Source organism: Chanos chanos, chromosome 8 (assembly GCF_902362185.1).
Source record: "Chanos chanos chromosome 8, fChaCha1.1, whole genome shotgun sequence".
NCBI classification, from domain to species: domain Eukaryota; kingdom Metazoa; phylum Chordata; class Actinopteri; order Gonorynchiformes; family Chanidae; genus Chanos; species Chanos chanos.
Window position 1 is genome coordinate 3,690,549 of NC_044502.1, and position 22,922 is coordinate 3,713,470.

General features: G+C 42.6%; 2 protein-coding genes across 2 annotated transcripts; both read right to left on the reverse strand.

The window, feature by feature from the left end:
• Nucleotides 1-3,726: 3,726 nt before the first annotated feature.
• tmem182b (transmembrane protein 182b) lies at nt 3,727-8,048 on the reverse strand. The gene is made up of 5 exons (XM_030781759.1): nt 7,893-8,048; nt 6,341-6,458; nt 6,090-6,188; nt 4,998-5,135; nt 3,727-4,025 (listed from the first exon to the last, which is right to left on the reverse strand). The coding sequence occupies exons 1-5, from the start codon at nt 8,046-8,048 to the stop codon at nt 3,727-3,729; spliced, it is 810 nt and encodes a 269-aa protein (XP_030637619.1).
• Nucleotides 8,049-10,809: 2,761 nt separating this feature from the next.
• On the reverse strand, nt 10,810-21,056 carry LOC115818396 (sodium/hydrogen exchanger 2-like). The gene is made up of 12 exons (XM_030781760.1): nt 20,777-21,056; nt 19,916-20,379; nt 17,153-17,403; nt 16,642-16,859; nt 16,306-16,505; nt 15,550-15,639; nt 15,327-15,397; nt 14,440-14,607; nt 13,832-13,946; nt 12,631-12,747; nt 11,894-11,978; nt 10,810-11,252 (listed from the first exon to the last, which is right to left on the reverse strand). Exons 1-12 carry the CDS (start codon nt 21,054-21,056, stop codon nt 10,810-10,812), a joined length of 2,502 nt encoding a protein of 833 aa, XP_030637620.1.
• Between the last annotated feature and the right edge of the window lie 1,866 nt (nt 21,057-22,922).

The window sequence follows — 22,922 nt, forward strand, 5'->3', positions numbered from 1 at the left end:
AGCCTCTCGTTTGGTTTTTTTTTTTTTTTTTTTTTTTTTTGCTTTTGCCGTCTCTATGAACTCAGTCACCTAGTGTTTACCCAAGGGACGATGCATGGGCGCTTCAAGGCTCTCTGAACCAAAAAAAAAAAAATAATAACCACGGCCAGACAAAGATGAAGATCTGAACTTGACTTGGAGCTATCTTAGCGCTCCCACACAAAGAGCCCAGGGAACACCGAGGGCAAGATGGAGGGAGGAAGGGGGGAGAACTATTGGTAATGCTGGTGATGATGGTGGTATTTGGGAGGGGTATTGGAGAAGGAGTGGGGGGTTGGGGGGGGTCATAATTGTTGAAGAGGCAGGGGTCCAATACCAGATCCCTGGGTTGAGAGGTCTAGCATTCCAGAAAGAGGGTAATTTCCTCCCGACTTGGCTGAACATGGGCGTCTGGTAATTGCGCCCCCTGGGTGGGTCCCAAGGTGGGATGGAGACAAAAACCAACTGGGGATATACCGACGGGGCATCTGGGGTTCCTGGCAAAAAAAGAAAAAAGAAAAAAAAACAAGGTCGACAGTGCTTTTTGGGTTTCTGTTGCTCTCTGCTGTTCAGAGATGTACTGCTGAGTTAGCACAAGCGTTGTCTGAAATTGCATGTGTGTTTTTTTTTTGGTTTTTTTTGTCTTTTTTTCTCACTGATGTATATTTGTTCGCCGTCGCTAATTCTGAATTCCGCGCGAGCCTCTTTTTTTTTTTCCTCGCTTTGGGATTATGACCTCACCTGAAATGTTGCCAGCGAAATAATAATAACAAAACAAAGCAATGGTGGACATTTGCTGACATGGTAAGAAAAAGTTGAGCCTTGAAAAATTGTTGTTGTTGTTTTTTTCTCTCTTTTTTTTCACGCTCCTTGTCTCTGAAGTGACAGATATTTGGGCCTCTTCACCTCATTTAATGTTTTTTTTTTTTTTTTTTTCAGAAGCGATGGTAAGGAGATTAGAATGCCTTTGTGAACGTCTTTAAAGCTCCCGAGGTAATTGTTCCGGACAGTTCTATCTCTCCAGGACAAAGACCCCGGTGATGAGGGAGACCAACAGCAGCGCAAGGCGCTCGGGTGACAGTCAAACAGCAGGGAAGCATCGCGTGGAGAAGGGGGGAGGGCACGCTCTGGTAATGAATCTGCCAACAGATTCAAAAAAAAAAAAAAAATTGAATCCGAGCAATATGACCAAATCAGATTTTTTTCCCCCTCGTATTCATTAAAAAATCTTACCTTAAAACATCAATTCATTCCCCCGCTTTGACGAGGGTTGAAGTGACATAGATGTTTAAGTCGGCGGTGGAGGCAGAAAATGAATGTGACAAGTTCAGGTGTAATTATAGTCACCTTGTTCACAGTTGGGATTGGAAGAGTGATGATGTAGTATTGCAGACATGAAAGCAGCCTCACTCACTGATGATGAAACCCTTTACTTCCCCGGCACACTCAACTTTACACACCCACGACATCTCAAGTTTTTTTTCTTTTTTCTTTCTTTTCTTTTCTTTTTTTTTTTTGGCTTTGAAGGTATGATCATGAAATCCAAGATAAGATTATGTGTTATTTTTATTTTTATTTTTATTTTTAAAGAATGAATTTATGGGAGGCAAAATGAGAAAATATCATAGTTTATTTGGAAATGTGATCATAGGCTTATTTTAAGCATATTGTTCATACATGTGCATATGTGTATTACTATCTCTCTTTGTATATATATATATAGAGAGAGAGAGGGATCATTATTTAATAAATTCTTAGTAATAAAGTATGAAGAATGTATGTGCATGATTTTTGGTAACTCAAACACAAAGTGACACACAGACCAGTGGTAGACTGATTTATGGGAATCTTTTCATTTTTATGGGTCTAATGTCCAACAAGAGCTGAAGCAATACTGCCCTCTAGTGGCTGATTTTTTTTTTTTTTTTTAAATTCAAATCGATATGGCAGTTGAGGAAAAGGTCACATTCCCATAGCCACTCACTGAACACCCGCACTGATCCACTCGCATGCTTATCTTATGAACTGTTAATCTATGGTCTGAAATAAGTGTGTTTTTTCAAGGAAAACGGAGGGTTCACAAATCTTCTACCAGTCCATGGGGGTTTTTTTTGTTTTGTTTTGGGGTTTTTTAACAGTTCCATCAATATGACATCTGGGGAATCAACCAATCACAGTGACCCCCAAATGATTTAGCTGACTGTGCTGTTAATAACAGTGGTCCTCCTACAAGGGTCAGGATCAAGACAAGAGTTTTTTATGCTAATTTGACTTAGCAGTTAGCTAAACTTGCTCACAGGAGAATTCAGAAAACAGTTTCTCACAGTGCTAAAATTACATTATATGGTTCGGGTCAGGTAGTCAGTATTCAAGAATCCTTTTCCCCTATCCTACTACGACCAGAATCAAACCACGGACGAAGTAGCTGTTATTGGGCCAACAAAGTTATGTCACTAAATCATCACTCCATAACTTTAGTGTCATAACTGTAAAGATGTGATTAAGTAATTGCATGAATCCATCATTTCATCCCTTACACAACAGAAATATACCGCAATGTATTGTAAAACATTACATTTATTCATTTATTGCATTTATATGAAAAATATTCTGCTGTGTACAACAATATATCTGTCCATCTATGCGTGTGTTGTGTGTGTGTGTGTGTGTGTGTGTGTGTGTGCGTGTTTCCACAGGGTGTGACAAAGTAAATAAACACAAAACCTGTTGTGACCACATCAGACAAGAGGAGCAGTCGCCAGAGGACTAATCCGAGTGACATAAACAAAAGAATAATAATAATAAACAATAAACCGGAAATCAGAATCAGAAATGCCAACAAACTTGACGGCTCATCTCTGAGGCCCGTATCTCAAAAAAAGAAAAAAAAAACCCACAAACCCTGCATGTCACGTGTCACAAAGCTGGTGTGTTATGTTCGGTCAGTCACTGAAAAACCGCGTAGAAACACGGCCGACCGCATCCCGAAATACATCGTTTGGTGTAAGAGGCAAAAACGCTGGAGCCTTAGCACAGTAATAACATAACGACAAGAAATCGGTCATTGTTTTCACAATATAAGAATATGGTGATAATGTGATAAAATTACTCAGTGTAATAATGTGGGTGGGGGGAGGGGGGGGGGCTTTTTTTGCATGTAATGCAATAAACTGCTATATGAGATATGTGTTACTACATTATAATGTGAGTATCAAACTTTTATGTTGAGTAACACAGCACAAGGAAACACATAAAGTCAAGTGACCTTTGACCTTTGACCTCTAAATAACTACTGCCCAATTTTACCTTTGAGATTGTCTGATGTGCTAACTCCTCACCAGTAAAATGTAGTGAAACTGGGGAGAGGGGGGGGGGCTGAAAGACACATCAGTAAACACTCCCACCCCCCCTCCTGAATACAGTCTGTATTTTGGACAACAGATTCACAATCCAGTGGCTACAGATCTATTCTAAACACACTGTGGTCCAGGTGTGACATCTAGTGTCAGAAGTGAAGTGGTGACCTGCACCGTGTATCAGGTAGCACGAGAGTGTGATGCTGGAATAAGTCCCAGATAAACAGGAAGAAGAGACACACACACACACAGGAAGTCTATGGCAATTTGATGCTTTGGAGCAGTGTTCTCATTGGTTATTGGTGCAACAGATCCTGCTCAGCTCCTCATTGGCTCTCGGGGTGAACTCTGATTATACTGTACTGAATTCATTACATTCTGTGAACGCAGAACGCTCTGTCTCCTCCGTGCTCCCTGCTCCTGCTCCCGTGGGTGTCTGTATGAAGAGGAGGAGGAGGAGGAGGAGGAGGAGACCAGCCAGGAGACAGAAGAAGACAGATATGGGAGCGAACATGAAGGAGACGCCGTAGTGAACGTCGAGATGGAGACTGGAACAGACCGAACCTCTGCGCCGAAAGACCGACTGTTCGAGAGAGTCCCACAGCTGCACCCACACCACAAACATCACCATCACACACAGGTACAGCAGACCTGCAAAACACAGGGAACTTCTGAGAGTGTGCATGTGTGTGTGTTAGAGAGAGAGCGAGGGAGCGAGGGAGAGAGAGAGAGAGTGAGGGAGAGAGAGAGCGAGAGAGAACCAGGGAGGGAGAGAGAGAGAGAGAGAGAAAGAGAGAGAGCGAGGGAGAGAGAGAGAGAGAGAGAGAGAAAGAGAGAGAGAGAGCGAGGGAGAGAAAGAGAGAGAGAGAGCGAGAGAGAGAGAGCGAGAGAGAGAGGAAACACATTATACTCCTTTAGTGGTACATCATAGACAGCTGTGGCAAACTGAGTGGGTCCTTTAACTAGTGCGTGTGCAGGCAGCCCCTGTATGAAGGGAGGGGAAACCCCGAGTGCTTTAGACGCTCTCTCCTGTCCAGGTATTCAGCTCTCCCATACGGTAAGCACAGTTTCCTAAGTGGATTTGATGGATAGCGATTTGTTTTTTCGTGCAAAATTCTGAATTTTAATATTGCTCTTTTTAGCTGCTTTCCTGGCAATTAATCAGTGCTGTGTGTGGCAGTGTTGTTTGTTTGTTCGTTTGTTTGTTTTCATTTTTACTAAATTACAGATTTATGTCGTCATTTTTCCTGAACACTCTGAACCAATTACAAACATATCTAATGTTCACAAATGTGTTTGTTTATTTGTTTGTTTGTTTGTTTGTTTGTTAGCTAAATGCTAACAAACAAACAGTTAAACATAATGAGGATGTGACACAGCTGAGTTTCTGAAAACCTGTTGTCAAATATGTAACATAATGCCAGTCCCTGACCAAACAGCACATGATAGTTCCTGTGAAGATGCTGTTTAATGGTTAAGGCTTAAGAGTACATAGTAATTATGTTCTCATTCGCCGTCATCTTGCATTTGACCGCAAAATGAAAAACAACAACAACAACAACAATAACAACAACGACAACAAACAACGGGAGAGGAAGAGGGACTGAAGGACCCCTCACTCACCTCCAGTTATAAAAAGAGCTCCGCCCACTTTATACAAACGTTGATTGGCCAATGGGAAGGCACAGACCGTGACGAGCCCACCAATCAGGATACTGAGAATTGCCAGCAGAGAAACAATGCACCAGAGACCCCTGTAGACTGCACAAACAGAAAACCATAATCTATCACCACAACGAAGGAACTTTAAAAATGCCTTTGTTTTGACCAAATTCATAAATCAAACAGCACAAATCAAATTCACCCAGTGTCGCTGAGAGAGTAAGTAAAGAAGACTCACAGCAAAGGAGCAGCAATTGTGAACTTCAGCTGATAACTTGACACAGCATAAACACAAGTCATGATTTAAAAACCTTCCCTTTTTTAAAATAATACGCAATCATGTTTCATCGGTGGTTCAGTTAAAGGAGCCAGGCAACTGTATCAGGCAGTATGTGGGAGGTTGTTAAAGGGGGCATTGAATGGGTGTAAATATTTGGAGAGAACTGATGATTAGCGTATTCAGTTTAAACTGTAAGCTCGTCCTGTGGCACTTGTGGTTCCTGATTGTATTAAATTGTGATAAAGTGATTTAGCTGAATGTCATTTTAATAGCAAGTGGAAATGGTTACTGTTAGATCAGGTTAATGATCTACTTTTATTGTGTTCTCTGTAAAATTTCTCTCTCTCTCTCTCTCTCTCACACACACACACACACACACACATGCACAGACACACAAACACACACCCACACAGACACGCACGCACGCACACTCGCACACACACTCTCTTTCACACACACACACACACACTAATCCCACAGATGTATTATTGTACGGTTGTCATATTTTGTCACATTTTGTTACAATGTTTGAAACTCTGAGAAGACAAACTCGGTAAACATGTTCAGTTGTTACATGTGATTTAAAGAGAGAACAGCTAAGTTGACTATTCATCCTTCTGTTCACTGTTAGCATCACAGTTACAATGGCCTCCGTTTGTCCTTTTCTTGAAGCTGCTACATACATGTGGCTACAATGCTACGCTGTAGTGTTGGTGAGCCTTTGAAAATCCTCAGCTCTACAACATACGAGTAGACATATCAATCATTCTCACCTGTGGCAGGATCCAGGGCTGTAACACCACTGGTCTTCTCTCCAACTGGATGCGTGAACAGGTAGGCGGGCATGCAAGTCTTAGAGGGTGGCTGATTGGCTGTAGGCATGTCAATCACATCAATAACAGATATAAATCACACTGGTCTGGCACATGAACAGGGCAGTCATTGTGATGGTCACAACTGATCTAAAGAAGTCTCTTGAAGGGATAAAATAAGCTCATTTCATACGTATTTTAAGACCACTTACTGATCCAAAATGCCCACACTGTGTCATCCAGTTTCCTCTTGAACGTGCATCTCCAGAATATTCCCTCATGGAATGATAGGGGAGCAGTTTCAGTCGGAGTGCTCGCTATTGCATTGCCCTGTGGGCCGGAAATTCATTACTAAAACTGTAGCATTGAGAATCCAGAGAGAGGACCGATCATCTACCTTTCTGCCTTGTCTATGTTTTCATGTGAATAAAGACAAAGAAAATGACAAAAACATCATAGTGTGTGGTCTATAAACTGGACATATTTACAGCAGAGGTCTTCTGAGAGATTCAGAGAGAGAGAGAGCGAGACAGAGAGAGAAAGAGAGAGGGAGAGAGAGAGAGAGAGAGAGAGAGAGAGAGAAGGTAAAATCAGGGAGACAGAAGAGAGTGAGATGGAGAAACAAAATGGAGGTGAGAGAGGAGCTGAGAAAAAGAGAATAACTGATGGATTTCAAGGGCACGTCGGACAGAACGAGGAGGAGCGTTTGAAGAGGACAGAGGCACAGAGAAGCCAACAGACAGAGAGAAGAAAAATGAGTTTGAGAAAAAGAGCCGTTCAGAAATGTGACTGGGGATTGGAAACGTAACCTGATATTTCACAGCGCAATGTGATATTTTAAACCCATCAGACAGGACACCATTCAACAAGTAAACAAGCACAAAACATCCAGTTTCAACATCTTTCACCTGTTTACATTTACCATGTTTACACTGGCTCTTGGTTTTAAGCTCAACTTTGCAAAACTTAGCTCAGAGTGTTATATCTGTTTTATGACTGTCTGTTCATTTGTGAAGAAGGGATCAGGGAGAGAGGAAGAGACGGCAGGGGACTAATTTAGAGGAAGACAACAAGGAACAGCCGCCGACAAAACAAGAAAAAAGACAGGAAACAAAAGAAAAATCAACAGAAAAAGAATAACAAGAAGGTCATTTTATACGTATGACAACAAACCATCCATCTCTTGGCTGTCGCTTCTTCTCGACGTAAAGAACACCCTCAGAAACACATAACCTTGACTTAAAGTCCAAACGCACGTGCAAATGTCATGTACCTGTTTTTAGGGAAATTCTTAAGAATAGAGGGGAAAAAACCAACAGTGTCATTTTCTGAGCCGTGCTATTAGCCAAAGCCAAAACAGAACACACAGTTTCCAGCCCGGCTAACTCTCCTCACAATCTACCACAAGTTGAACACCTCTTTCAGCAGAGAAAATGTGATATGGAACAGTGCAGTGTCCTCCATCTACCAGGGTCTCCAATCACACGACAGTTTCCCCAGGACTTTTTGACAGAGACCCATCTCTCAAGCAGCGATTCAGCCAATCACCAAGGCCTTTTTACTGTCACTTATAAAGTGCTCTTTTAAATAAACTTGAAATGTCATTCTAATCCAGCGTAACGCCCGAGAAGTTGCGAATGCAACGTATCCTGAGACTGTGACACTCTGAGGGTTGAATGGCCCAAAGAGATCAAAACACTGCACCGCCGAGAAGGAACTGAACTGAAAGTATTAAAACGAAAACGTCCACCCCACACCCCTTACCTCAGTCAGTCTCTTTAGCCTGATGGGCGTGTGATCTCCCGGGTCACATGACTCGGAGGCCAGGAGCCAATAGTCTGTCCCGAGGGAGAACGAGAGGAACAGGGAGCCCATGGCCGCGGAGAACCCAGCAAAGAACTTTAGAACCGGCAACCGCATGGCTGCAGAACGCAACCAGACCGGAGTCTCTCCTTCCTTCCTCTGTGTGTGTGTTAGGAAGAGTGTGTGTTCTTACGGTCTACCTTTCCCTGCCAGTGAAGGTTTATGTGTATCTGTCTCTCTGTTCGTTTGCGTGCATGTCTTTCTCTTTGTGTGTGTGTGTGTGTTTCTCTGTGCGTCTCACTGTAGCTGTGTAGAGGACAGTGAAGAGCTAAGGTCATTCAGCTATTCTTAGGCGTCTGTTCAGTGTCCCAAGCTGACTTGAAATCAGAGGCGGTGTCTGAGGCAAAAATAAGCCGCCAGCCAATCAGATCGGAGGGACACCCTGGACACCCCTGACTGACAGCTGTAAAGATATTTGTCCACCCTCATTCTCAGAAACTATAAGATCTTAATCTTGGCCACAGGTTCATGCTGTGTGTGTGTGTGTGTGTGTGTGTGTGTGTGTGTGTGTGTGTGTGTGTGTGTGTGAGGGATGAGACAGTGATGACGAATATAGATTTTGTCATCATGCACTGCTAGACTCTGGCTCTCTGTTACTCTATTTACACAGATGGAAATAGACGTATAGCAGTTTGTGTTACCATGAAAAACCATAGAGGAGTCAAGTTCCCGCCTGTAATGCTTCAAGCTTAACTGTGTGTGTGTGTGTGTGTGTGTGTGTGTGTGTGTGTGTGTGTGTGTGTGTGTGTGTGAATGAAATTAAGATATGCTGTTCAGCTTTACCCCTTGATTTAGTGACATTTCTACACTAGATCTCCTGTGCTAAAACAGCAAACGATTACTCAGTATACAGCCTAGAGCTTATGACTTTTCTGGCCACCTTGTTTCTTTTTAAAGAAAAAAAAACTTGCCAGGCATTGGAAATTTGGGATTATTTTATGGTTCATCTGATCTCTAACTAGAAGCTTGAATGTATTTTTTTCCCCCTCCCTCCTCTGAAATATTTAAATATCAAAATTCCTGAGTGTTTAATATGTACAACTTTATTTGCCTTTAACCAGGAGCACTTGTTTTTTCACTGTTCTGCCATGTCACTGTCTGACTTGTTTTTCTGTATGTTGTGCCACATGAGCGGTTCTGTACCATGTTTACAATAAAAACTTAAATTACCAAAAAAAAACAAAAAAAAAAAAAACTTTTTAGAAGTAAGTCAAATACAGCACTAACCATGACTTTATTTAAACAAAGTCCATTTAAAGTCTTCAACATTCTAATGTTTCAAAGAAGGAGATCACATTTAGAGAGTCAACCATAGGTTCTTGACTTTGGTGTAATGCCACGTTTTGAACACTAGATGACAGTATTCTAAAACATAACGTGCTAAACTGTGGCCACACTTCCCATAAAGCCATAGAAGGGAAAGTGTTTTCCAGACAGATATAGGTCAGGATAGGAGAGATGTGTCAGTAAATAATTTGGTAACCCATGTTTAATGTGAAACTCACTACAGTACACAATTATTTGCGGTGTTTTTACAAAATATACAGTAAAAGTGTAAAAGAGCGCCAAAATTTCACAGTGTTAGAATGCCCAGCATGTACAAAAAAATAGAATTATTCATAGCCTCAGATAGTACTATTAAAGAACAGATCTTGAAATATACAAAAAATTTCCCTTCTCAGAAACAGAGGTTTAATATAAAGCTCCTTCTCAAATAAAGAGAGCATATACGTGGAAACTCTCTCTCTCTCACTCACACACACACACACACACTCACACACACACAGAGTCAGCCTGTAAAGCCCACACCGCAGTTAATAAATAGAATTATCTGTCTCAACGGAAGCCAACATTTAGGTAACATTCATTCTCAGTGAGCATGGAAGACACATCACAAAACACACAAACTCTTCCATATATGTCAGTGCAGTGCAGACATCTGAACCTGTTTCAAAACAGAGTCTCCGTCTTACGTTGTCAATCAAGCAACTTCATTGTTACAGTTAGAGCTTTCACTGTCAAGTTCCACAGGAATTATTTTACAGTCAACAAACAAACAAACAGTCAACAAACAAACAAACAGACATCCCTCTTTCACGCATTCAGTTTCATAAATATGTTTAAAGTGGGGGGGGGTGGGGGGGCTGAATAAAATCAAAGTAAAGATCTCATTACAGGCACAAGAGCAGAGCTGGACTCCATTCACAGCATATCCAATGGTGCTATGTTAACTCTCAGAGTGTTTTTTTAATAAATCACCCGTGTGAGTGTAAATTCTATAAAGAATCAACACTCGCCAGAGTAAGACACAACTATGAACCTTCTCGCAAGTAACTGTCACGGTATGGGGTTATTCATGGGTGTGTATGTGTGGGGGGAGGGGGGGGGGGTCATTTTTCAGTGTGAAGATTAACTTTTACTCTCTTGAAAAGAATGCACAAACTTGCCGTGTGTGTTTTTTTCAAAGAGAGGCCATCGTCGCACCTGTGGCAGAACCTGCTGGACTGGACTGACAGAATCTCGCTGATCTACTGGAAGTGCCTTCAGTCTAAAGCCTTTTCACTCCTCAGAGTCGCTTCTCTCTTTCTCTCCCTCCCCCTCTCTTTTCCAGTCCTGTCTCTCTTCTCCTCAGAGGACGGTGCAGGTTAACAGTCACTTCAGTCCGTCAGTCATAGTGTTTCCCAAGTCCAACGCTGAAGACTCAAAGACGTTACCCTGCAGGTAGCATGAAACCCATCTGTTTAAACTCATCAGCCTGTCATTAAGCTGCGTGGTTTCCAGGGCTGGGCGTCGTGTCGTGGGTCAAACACGGCCAGTCTCAGAACCTGCGGGTGTTGTCTGGGTCTGACGGGTGACGTCTGAGGAGAGGGTTTCGTACTTCCCCCCAGAATGGGTCCTGAGGTTCTTCTCGACCCCCCGGGGGCGGAGCCAAAGGCTGAAGTTCCAGACCATCTTCATTCTCCGGTCCCTCCTCGTCTTGGGAGTGGTGTCTGCCTCCCGTCGACCTACGCCTGGGGGTGGGAACGGGAGCCTTCTGGACGGCCGGACCCTGACGCGACGCGGAGCGAGACGGGGGCCGACTCCCTCCCCGCTCGTTCAGGAAGTCCACCGAAGACGGTCGACTGCTGGAGTCGCTGGCCGCGGCTTCCCTGAGGGTGTCCAGTCTCCGTGACATCGGGCCGCGGGAGGAGTAGCGGTGGGGTGGGCCCAGCTTCGGTCTAGTGGAAGGGTAACCCATCTCTGAAGCTGTCTCATGGTCGCCTGGGGAACCATGTAGTCACATGATGTAAATGACATAATATGGAAGGTACATCCTTATACACAGTAAGGCTTAGTAAACTGCTGTCGGTTATATTGATTATTGCATTAAGCGATACCAAACAGGTTGGGATGGAATACACTACCTCGCAAGGTTAACTTTAAGAAAACAGATCATGATTAATACCGAGAACACGGGGAATATATTAAGTGCATTTCACTAACTTTCCCAGGGGGAACAGGATCACCCAGATACAATCTCTGGAGAGATATAATTTATCAAGATTATAATACTTATAATACTAATAAATTAGATTATAATACCCCTGTGACAGACAATTAGTCCCCAAATAGTCAGACTGGGAGGCATGTAAATGTAAACTTGTTCATTACAAATGTTATATCAATACAATCATTTCATAAAAAGGTGGGAAAAAGTTTTTTGTTGTTGTTGTTGTTGTTGTTGTTGTACTGGCAGTTTTCGTTACATGGTTCTCCTATAATACGTGTTAAGAACAAAGGCATAACCACACAAGTGAGAAATCCATAAGTACAGCAGCAACACAACAGGGTGGAGCTACACAGTACTGTTATTCTAGGTGTACCGTTAAAAAGCCCAAAACAGTAAATAGTGAAACTCTTACCGTTACGAAGTGCCGTAACGGGGAAGGCGCGTTCTAAGCTTTGTCCAGCAGGCAGCGAAAAGTATTTCTGGGATTTCGACATGCTCTACAGAAATTTAAAAAAAAGTTAGTTCTACCCTCTAATTGTACTTGTAATGATTTGTAGTGGTTTAAGTCAATTACGGTGATGACACCTCTTGCATTGGGAGTGGGCTTGTGCATTTTGGTACAGTTTTGATTTCCGAGAACACATGGAAAACAAGCCAAGTTAGATAAATGCATTAAACGTTATCAAAATGTTTGACTGGAGGATCACTGACTGACACACACACATTACTAAATGAACACTACTGAACTACTCTCTGCCCCTTTTCACACACTACACATGTAACTGCAACTTTGCACATTCACTGTAACAACTGCACATGTAACTTTAATGCTAATACTCCAATTACTAAGTTACTTGTCATAGATCTACCTTACTTGTCATAAATCTACCTCAATTGTTATTTTCTCTTGTTTTGTCTCTTGTCTTCCTTATAAGATTTTTATTTATATGTTGTTTTTTATTCATACTTGTCTGGTAACGGAGGATTAGCAAAGTAAGAATTTCATTGTACAGTGTCACTGCCTGTTTTGCTGTGCACATGACAATATAAAACTCTTGAATCTTGAATGTTTAGACATGTTAAGCTGGGGGAAAAAAATAAAGTCTGCGAATCAACTCAGCTGACTGACAGGGAAACATAATCTCTTACCGGATCACGGAAACTTCCGGGTCTTATGCTGCGTCGGACGCTGCTGTGGCGGCGTATGAGGATCTCCCTGGCCTGGAGATTGTTGCCTAGGGTGTTTTTGTTGGTGTAAGCCATAGTCTAAGACAGAAGGAAAAAAAAAGAACAATGGTGGAAAAGAAAAAGCCCCACAATGCCCTCCAGGCTGAACAGCGCAGATTCCTTTTGAAGTCTGCTTTACCGCCAAACCAGTCTGAAGTGTCAAATTAGGCTCCTGACACAGTTACTCCAGCCAAGTTTGCCCTCCATTATTGTGCTCCTTGACTGCTTTGCATAGTTTCTGTCCCACTTTCCCTCTCTCTCTCTCTCTTTCATTCACACGTGTTTTACCACATCAGGGTTTTGGGGTTTTTTTTTCTCTCACATCTGTGCTTTTCATGATATGTCTGTGTGTTGTCAGTCGTTCATTCAACATCGCTTCATATTCTCTCTCTCTCTCGCTCTCTCTCTCTCTCTCTCTCTCTCTCTCTGATACACAGGCACTTTAACAATACACCTTACATTGTCATTAATTCTAAAGCTCTACATGACCCCTTCACACTCTCTCTCTCTCTTTCTCCCTCTCACAAACTACTGTATATCAGGGAACCTCTGACAGACTTTGAGATCTAATCTACTCAAATTACAAAGCCCAGTGGAAATATGATGTAGTGGAAAACTACTACACATTTGAGCTACGAGGTAGAAAGTACATCAGATGTAAATAAACACAAAGTCTAGGACTTTCATCGTTCCAAACACACGGTTTAGGACTTTCATCAGCGCTGATACACCAATCAAGTGTCTAAGGCATGTGGGGCCATTTATAGACAAATTCTCCTTGATGGCAGAGACAGTTCAGTCAACTTTCAAGGCAATTACTTTTTCCATCAGTCTGTCCCAGGCCTTGGCATTCTGAGGGATGAGCTGATCTTTGTGCTAGATAAACCAGCGGCTCATAAAAGAGAATTTTTATTTTTTACTACGAAGGCTGCATACAGATCACCTAGCAACCGTGGAAGTAAAATGGCATACAACAACATGGGAAGTAATGATTGACATCAACGGAAATAAGTGCATCTTAAAGACAGGTTCTCTTACAATATCGAAATGCAAAGGTCAAAGAAGTGTTTTAGTCTCATAACAGTGAAATGGAATGAACGGATACATGGTGTGGGAAGCTCACCCTTTGGCGGATTTTGTACATGTTCTTCGACAGAATGTCGTGCATGTTCTGAATATCGGCGGCGAGGAATTTCCTCTTCGGTTTCTTTGAGGCTTTCTGGGATGCTTTCTCTTCACTGTAAAATAACATTAAACAAACAAACAAAATGTTGGACGCTTGAAGAGAGAGCGGCCTGAGCCGTGGTCTTTTCTACAGGACACCCAGCACACATGATTGTGCCACTGACTGACCATGGTGTTCTGAGAAGCATTTTCACTGGTCCGTGTTTTACTAGAAACTCTCTAACCCTCAAAGCACTCGTCTTGCGGCTGCTGCACTTCGTGCATTTTAACTGCCAACAAGGTTCTCTGCATGGAATGAGTGGGACCAATACACGGACGAATTAGACCAAAAGATAACATGAAACCTTAGTTGTCCTGGAGGAAATTGTTGGTTGGTTGAAGGGATGAATTAGTGGACTTGATGGACTCCAACAGCTGAACAGATGTACAGATAAACAAATGGATGGATGGATGGATGGATGGATTTACTATTGGACCCCTCTGTTGATACTGATTAACCCTTTTTTTTTTCTAAAAAAACCCCCAAGATTTTAGTGTCATACATACTATAGAGAGATGACAGACGGAGCAGCGCTGATGTCCCCTAAAGGAGCGTCCAGCAGTTCAATGGCGTTCTGCAGCTCCAGTCTCTTATACAGAGCCACAATGCTGGACTCCGCCCTGTTGTCTCTGAGCAAAATCCTCCTGATGATCTTGTCGTTAAACTTCTTAAACCTGTGAGCGAGAGAGTGACGTCACCAAAGGAAAAAAAAAAAACCAGGTTTGGAATTGTGAGCACCTAAATGTTAAATGATTATGGTCTAACTGTATGTTAAGAGGACGTGATTCCTGTGAACTTAAGTATGAATTACATCAGTAAGCACAAGGTCCCCACAGTGTAGGTTTATACCGATACACGATAATTAAGGCTGTAGCACTTGTGGGCATGCGTGTTGATTTAAGCCTGTGTGTGTCATTTTCAGTGCTCTTTGTCAGTTGCTTTGGACAAAAGCATTTGGCTAAATGTAAATGGTAAATGTAGATGCAGATGTATCCTAACCGTAACCCTAACCATGACCCCAACCCTAAACCATAACCCTAACCCTAATGCACCTAAGATGTTTATTAGCATTTATTAGCTTTATTAGCGTTGCTTATTCTTCATTAATATGAACCAACCTGTGATTATTTTATCACACTCACTATATTCATTTTATTTCATTATACTTATTTGTGTAGTTTTGGAGTACCAACAGAAATACTGACAACCAGCATCATTTAAATGATAACCGAAGGGCATGGCTGTGAGGAATATGAATAGAAAATGTATCCCCAGCATAAACAGAGGTCTTTAGATGTTATTGGTCTCTAACAAAGTACATGCTACTGTGTGACTGAATCACCATTGCTCTGATTGGATGTCAATGATCATGTGATATACAAATGACTCATACTTGTCCTTCCAGTAATGGTGGCTCCACTGTCCACACAAATCTTCTATTCCAGCAATGGTGTGCTCCATAACCTGAAAAGACAAGGGGTAGATGTTAGCCCAGAAGGTCTGCAAGGGACTTGACTCAGTGATGTCTGCAATGACTCATTGAATCTGAGTTTTAAAAAAATGGGACTTTTTGTTACTGCACCGTACGCAAGTTCCCTGTCAGTTGCATCACTTACCCTTGAGTGGATCTCAACGTTGATAGTCTCCATTTTATGGGTCCTCCTGATATTGACAAGGTACTCGACTAATGGTCGAATGCTGATTCCCTGCAAAGCAAACGCAGACATTTTTCAGTAAGTAACTTACTCTATATGTTGAGCGAGGAATCTCCCTTTTCTGTTTTTCTTTTTTTTTTCTTTATTTTTTGCCCTAAATTTCTCCATTTTCTTCGCAATATTTTTTACAGAAATAATGGCACCAATTCTAAACCAACTGTTACTTCTATAGAGAATTAACTCAATTTTGGTTCCTCTCCTCTCTCTAAATATCTTTCTCTCCATAGTTTCTGTCCCCTTTCCTCCTCAGTGTTACTGTTGATTAGAATCTTTTTTTTTAACTCACAGAGAATAGGGGACCTGGAGAGGTAACAGGAGGAAGCAAGGCAATAGATTAGTCTTAAAGTGTCAGTAGTTAATGCAAGGGACACAGATTCAGAAGTGTGTATGAGGTATGCTATTTTCCACCGCTATGTTTCTGGTTTTCTGTGTGTGTGTGTGTGTGTGTGTGTGTGTGTGTGTGTGTGTGTGTGTGTGTGTTTAAGCGCTAGGTCCGGTATATCCGATTTTAGAACAGCTGTTAGACTTGAGGGAGATCAAACATTGAAAGCATTGAGTCTCTCTCTGTTCAAACCTTGCCACTGTTATGTGACTGCGACTAAACTTTCGCAGTCCAGGACAAAGGACCGTGGAGCCAGAGAAACCGCAGCTTCGTACCTGGATGAAGACGGTAAAGAGGATGACGACGATGGAGTCGGTGAGGAAGAGCTTGCGTCTCCCGATGTTCTCAGGCAGCAGGAAGACCAGGGCGAAGCAGATTGCCCCTCGGAGGCCACCGTAGGCCAAGCCAAACTGGTCCTTATAGTTGAAGGGGATGGTGCGGAAAGGGTTGATGATCTGGCTCAACACCAAGATGCCTGGAAAAAAACGGACGAAAAGCAACGACGTCGGCCTAGCATCAGATTGGCTTCTTTCCAACTCATAGACCCAAACAAACATTCAGTGTCAGAGCAGACGGTAAACACACACAGACAGACAGACTCCAGCACTTACCAAGACCTCTCCAGATGAAAGCAAACACCAAGGTAAAGAGAATGTACCCCCAGTTCCACTCGTGCTCCATGGTTATGGTGACGACGCCCAGGAAGAAGAAGATAAGGGTCTCGGAGATGGAGGCCAGCATCTTGATGACGTGGCGAATGGTGGTGCAGGAACGCTGGCAAACATTCGCCTCCACGTAGTAACGCATCGTGAGAGCACACATCACAATCCTGTGGGAGTCCAAAAAAAACAAAAACAAATAAGAGGTCAGATTACAGATTAATGCAATCGCAGATGGAATAAGAAACTGGATTAAAAGAGCACAGACTCTGTGTGTGTGTGTGTGTGTGTGTATGTGTGTGTGTGTGTGTTTGCGTGTGTGTGTGTGTGTGTGTGTGTGTGTGTGTGTGTATGTGTGTGTGTTTGCGTGTGTGTGTGTGTGTGTGTGTGTGTGTGTGTGTGTGTGTGTGTGTGTGTGTATGCGTATGTGCGTGCGTGCACGCGTGTCATTGTGTCCACTCACGCCATGATGCTGGAGATGCCAAACAGCTCGGCGACCAGGTAGGCCAGGTAACTGTACATCAGGACAAACAGAGGTTCGATCTGCCACACGTTCGACGTGAAGCGAGTGGTGAACGCCGCCGCCAGGCCGAAAAGGAAACCAAACATGATGCCACCCAACCCCACCACGAAAAAACGTGCCACGCCCAAAAACACGTCCACAGAATCCACCACTGGCATATCCGCCACGAAGGTAAACATGTTGTACAGGACCTGAGAGAGAGAGAGAAAGAGAGAGAGAGAAAGAGAGAAAGAGAGAGAAAGAGAGAGAGAGAGAAAGAGAGAAAGAGAGAGAGAGAGAGAGAGAGAGAGAGAGAGAGAGAGAGAAAGAGAGAGAGATATCATCAATACTTCACACACTCATCCAAAAACACGCTGAGGTTCCAAAGTTACCATATTGTTTGTCAGCTATGAACGCCAAGACAACCCCACGTTATGACACGTTTGTAACACTCGATCACGGTTATGATAATAATGTCATGACATCTCATCCCATCTGCCCATACACATTCCATGGTCAGGAACTCTGTGTTCATCTCAGTAGGGAAACTACAGATTAGGATAGCATGACTCTACTCAATTCAATTAAAATTAAGTATTTTCATTCTTGTTTAGTTTATTTTAGCTCAATTCAATTTGATCTGTAGAATGTTTTTGTATATTCACTCCCTTTTACCTGCTACATAACAAACATACATCAGAAGGGAAGTTTTGCGTTGACTAGAGTATACTGCACTTCCTAAGTAGTAACCAACAACCATTTACCTCTTTCCACTGAGATTTGTGTGCGCGTGTGTGTGTGTGTGTGTGTGTGTGTGTGTGTGTGACTTTGCTACTGTGCGGTTTTCAAACAGGCAGTCTGAGATAAATGATGTTTATTGACGTGAATTTCACAAGACGATGACTCAGCGTGTTTAAAAACACCCTCTTCACCGATACATAAATGCCATCTTTCATAAGAGACTCGTGTCTAATTGCCAACGCCACACCTCGTGCCACTGAATGACAATATATTTTGTCTATTGATTCGCGGCGAGCTATAGAAAAGGGGCCAGCGTTTCCGATTGCATATTTTTCAGTCTGAGACAAGGTTGAAACCCAGTGGAATGCTCAGAGCTTGAGCTACCGGTTATGCCTTTCAGAGGGCTTAATTGGTGAGTGAAACTCACTGAGAAGGGAAGAAAAAAAAAACTTCCAGGTAGTAAATTTCCACAACCTGTGGCTCTCATGGACACTGGGTTGAGCACACCCATTATAGGCAACTTGAATTCTCTCTCTCTCTCTCTCTTTCTCTCTCCCTCTCTCTCTCTCTCTCTCACTCTCCCATGCACACACTGAACAAAAGATCATAGGAAGCCTGTTTAGTGGTATCTGAGTTAAAACTTCTCAAATGCCAGGCCTCAACCACAATGCACTGTCACTCTTCCCTCCCTACCGAAACTTCATAGTAACAATAGAGAAGGTGGAGGCAGTTCAGCTCTGATCTGGGTGAGAATCGTTGAAATCCAATGGAAAAGAACTGACAGATTTGAGGTCTAATGTACGTTCTAGTATGAGTATACGTTCAGTGACTGAACATCAGCTTTAACTGACAACGCAAAATACACACCTGCAGTTCTGACCCAGCAATGTTGAAAAATTGTATCTAGAAATGTAGTATCTAGAACTATCTAGAAATCTAAAACACAGCGGCAAGAGAGCTATGGAAAAATTCTCCTGGTTTCAGCAATAGCTATTTTTAAAGTATGCTTATACTTGTACACACTTGTGTGATCTAAAACAGTGTTTTCTGATTCTGTTTGTGAAGGGAAACATCTACACACATTTTAGGTCTGTCTCTGCTTCAGCTAATTAAGGACTTGAAAATAAGTTGGTGAGTTGAGTAAAGTGTGTTAGAGCAGGGAAGGTGATCTTAGTTGTACAGTGCTGTGGGCCTCCAGGTTCAGGATTAGAAAACACTCATCCAGAATCCACAGGCTTCAAGAAAATGAAAACACAAAAGTTTCTAAACCGCCGTTTTTGAACGAGCGTCTTACTTTCATTTAAAATGTGAAGTTTGACTGGAAATGAGTGATATTAAACATCAGAGGGGGAAAAAAAGGCCTCTCGTCAGTGGAAACTAACCTAGCCCTTACCAGGCATGTACTACTCGAATCACAGACCTGCAGTTAACCTGTTACAGCCAGGTTTTCCTGTTTGTCACTATCATGCGGGGGGGGGGGGGTTGTGTTCGGCAGTGAGGGAATGGTGTTGAAGGGATATGGCGTGTGTTTGGAAAACTCTTTCTAGAAGAGCAATGATGCATCACTCCAGCCCTGATCTAGTTCAGTTGTTCTCAGTCTGTTCCTCAAGCCCCACTTATTTCAGTATCGCTCTAGACCTACCAATAATAAACTAAAACATCAAGACCTTGATTGGTTCAATCAGCTAAAATAATAAAACTCTGAGACAGATATGCAGGACAGAAGAGCCCTAAAGAACAGACTGCCGCCAGTGATCTAGTTCACTCTGTATTTTGGGACATTCAGCAGGAGAGCGGCATGCATTTGTTTTGTAAGGGGGGCGTGACAACCTCACGTTAACACAGGAGCCTTTTCCGACAATGAGAGAAAGAGGGCACGTGAGGATTAGGATCAGAGTTTCGACATGACTCTCGTTTTCCCGCCACCACCACCACCCACAGAAATCACCCTGCAGAAGAGACAAACAGTTGTCAGTCTCTTACCACGGTGACGGCATCGTTGAACAGTCCCTCCCCGAAGATGACGATGAAGAGCTGTTCGTTAACGCTTATGTCTTCGAACACGTTCAGAACAGCCACTGGGTCAACGGCCGAGATGATGGATGCGAAGAGGAGGTTCTCCTGTAGATTGATGTCCTGTACGCCAAACGCCTCAATCTGACAGATGCCGTACAAAGATAAACCAATTCCTATAGAATTCCACAACGAGCCTATCACCGCATACCACAGTACCGTCCCCGCATTTTCAAAGAAGGGTCGCGTGGGCATGAAGTAGCCCGACTCGAGTACGATGGGTGGCAACATGTAGAGGAAGAAAACGTTAGACTCGAGGACGGCCGGGGGTTCCTCGTGCACCGAGTGCATGATCGCGCCAACTATCAGACCGATGCTGATGAGCAGACATGATTCTGGGATCCAGATGGTGATTTTGTGGTACACGTGAAAACCTTTGGTGTCAGAATGAGGGGTGCAGAGTGTTAGAATTTTCAGTATAGACAGAAAATGTGTGTTCCAAATATTAAGCCTAATTGAACAGCCTAATTTAGCCTAAGATGAGATACTGAGTGTTGCTGAAAATCAAGTAGGCCTACATTCCACCAACAGCCCTGAGGTATCTGTAGTCACCAGTAAGATCAGGTAGGCTACATAGAGTGTGGGATGTTGCTCAACTGAATCTTATAACAAACTATGTACCAATAGAACAAGAAAACTCCATGGCCGAAATGATCATGTCAGTAAATAAAGTTAATAGAACTTTTTTTTTTTTTGAAAAAGCATAAGGTGCATCCCCAAAAAACGTTAAATGCGAGAAGAATTTTACAAGACGTAAAGAATGTTTCTCACCAATTTTTGAGAAGGAGGCAAGGAGAACCCATAGTGTTATTTCAAAGGGTACTTGAATACGCGGATAGTCCATGGTAAACACTGGCAAATTTTCCTTCTCCTCTTCGGGAAACGCCTGTGGCACGTCGTCCACTGCATCGATCGGCGGCAAGGGCCGCTGCGTCAAGGCGGCGGACGGGTTCTCTGGTTGAACAAGTTCCCCATTTGAGCCAAGAGTCCGTAAAGACAGAATAACGCACAGCCATAGCACACTCGTCACTTTCTTATTAACACGGACCATCTCCAACTTTCAAATCAGTGAAGCACTTTTCACAAGCACTGCAGGAACTTAAAGTAGAAATTACAAAAAAAAAAAAAACGTAAAAATTAAAATTAAAAACTTATTGAAATGAACATATGCAAATATCAATTAATGATATTTGTTGCTGAAATTCACAGCATTGCCGTCCGCTCCTAGTTTGTTATCTGCCGCTTAAAGATAGTTAACAATGTTCAGTTAAAACCATTTTTCCAGAACTTCTCCATTTCTACGTGAACCTAAGCGACGGGTCAGAAGTCTGTCAGTCCTGACTGAGTTGTTAATGAGTGTACCTGTATAGATGTACACTATTGTTTCAGGGAGGAGTTTACTCTCACAGTTGATGTTACTGGATCGTGAAGTACAACGACTGGTTTGACAAGTTTTTGTCAGCAAGTATCCCTTTTCCGCAGTCATACAATAACAGTGTGAGGAAACGCGTTATACAAATTCTTATACAGCCGGAAGACGGGCTCCGGTATTCAAAACTAACTTGTGTGAAATATGACATTAGAGTGGATGAATAAACGTATGGCTCACTGACATGCTTCTTTGCAAAATGAGGCGCTATCGTACTGTACGTAGGAGCATTTTCGGTGAAAGAAACTTTTAAGTGGAACTTAAGTGCTCAGATACACGGTTTCGATCCTTACACATTCGTTAGAGTCTCGGTTTCTCTGTGCGGCTTGCCACCCATCACAGCGAAAAAGCAGATAATATTCCCATTTTAAAAAAATGTCACCTCTGAGTGGTAAGGCGAACGTGGACGTAATTGTGCAACTACATACAATAACCACGCGATGGCGGTGTAGATTTGAGAAAAAAATAAGTCTCAGAAGGACATGTAACCGTGTCAGAATGAAGTGAGTGCGTCGTTGCCTGCATGTTTACGGTATATTCTGGTTACATTTTCATCGGCTGATAGTTTTGGACCTATCCAAACACATAACATTGACGACGGAGATCATGAGTGATGTTGACTGCGTAGGAATCGGATGGGGCTTGTATGTGCTACAGTAGTATAACAGGAGGAACCTAAAAATAGAGGACTATGATCAAAATGTCAGTCATACATTTGCAGTTAATGCAATGAGGCCAGACACACAAATTGTTTTTCAGATTGTCAATAACTCTGAATAAGTCATCAGAAGCCATACAGGCTATTGCCATACAGTCTATCTGCTATGTTTGTCTTAAGATTTAATTGGCTGCCAATGCCACAATTCAGTATCTGCTTATACAACAACATGACAGGTGACAGATGCCATCTCATCGTCTTCACACGCCCTGATCCTGCATGTGTGTTAGAGCCAATCCTATTTTAATATTTCCGAGGAAATGAATCAACTCGTTTCTTTAAAAGATTACGATAGTCGGGTAAATTCAGCCCTTCAGTAGATATTTTTATATCGAGCGTTCTCTTTCTGAAACAGGTGACACTGATTGGTATCATCGTGGTGGTTGTTGTGGCAGTGACGATTTATTGTAGCACGTGGATATGCAGAGAGAACGTGCCGGAGTGGGAGGTTCCAGCAACAAAACCAGTTACGTCAAACGTAAAGGCAGGGCGAGTCTATGCAGTAGGGCAGAGACGAAACCGAGGAAACTACAGTGTAAATGTCACTAAACGGACTGAATACTTGAAGAACTATTTCCTTGCAAAGTATGGATTGACATTGTGCCCTGTGGAGACGTGAAAGTCTTTAACCTGGTGACATTTTGGGAAGGTCAGCGTGGGAGCGTCGCTGTGGTTGATTTATACAATCGGATAACCGAGCGTAAGCTGTGTTTACTGTTGCATTATGTTATTTTGCGGTAGAGAATAAGGGAAAACTTGAGTAAGATTTT

Bases quoted from the DNA above. Each gene is read 5' to 3' on its own strand.
- tmem182b (XM_030781759.1), bottom strand. From the start codon at position 8,048: ATGCGGTTGCCGGTTCTAAAGTTCTTTGCTGGGTTCTCCGCGGCCATG. The intron at 6,459-7,892 runs GTAAGGGGTGTG...TCCGGCCCACAG, and splicing joins GGCTAAAGAGACTGACTGAG to GGCAATGCAATAGCGAGCAC. The intron at 4,026-4,997 runs GTGAGTGAGGGG...TGTGTTTTGCAG, and splicing joins AGCTCTTTTTATAACTGGAG to GTCTGCTGTACCTGTGTGTG.
- LOC115818396 (XM_030781760.1), bottom strand. From the start codon at position 21,056: ATGGTCCGTGTTAATAAGAAAGTGACGAGTGTGCTATGGCTGTGCGTT. The intron at 16,506-16,641 runs GTAAGTGCTGGA...GTTTTTTTCCAG, and splicing joins TTTCATCTGGAGAGGTCTTG to GCATCTTGGTGTTGAGCCAG. The intron at 11,979-12,630 runs GTAAGAGATTAT...AAATTTCTGTAG, and splicing joins CCGGAAGTTTCCGTGATCCG to AGCATGTCGAAATCCCAGAA.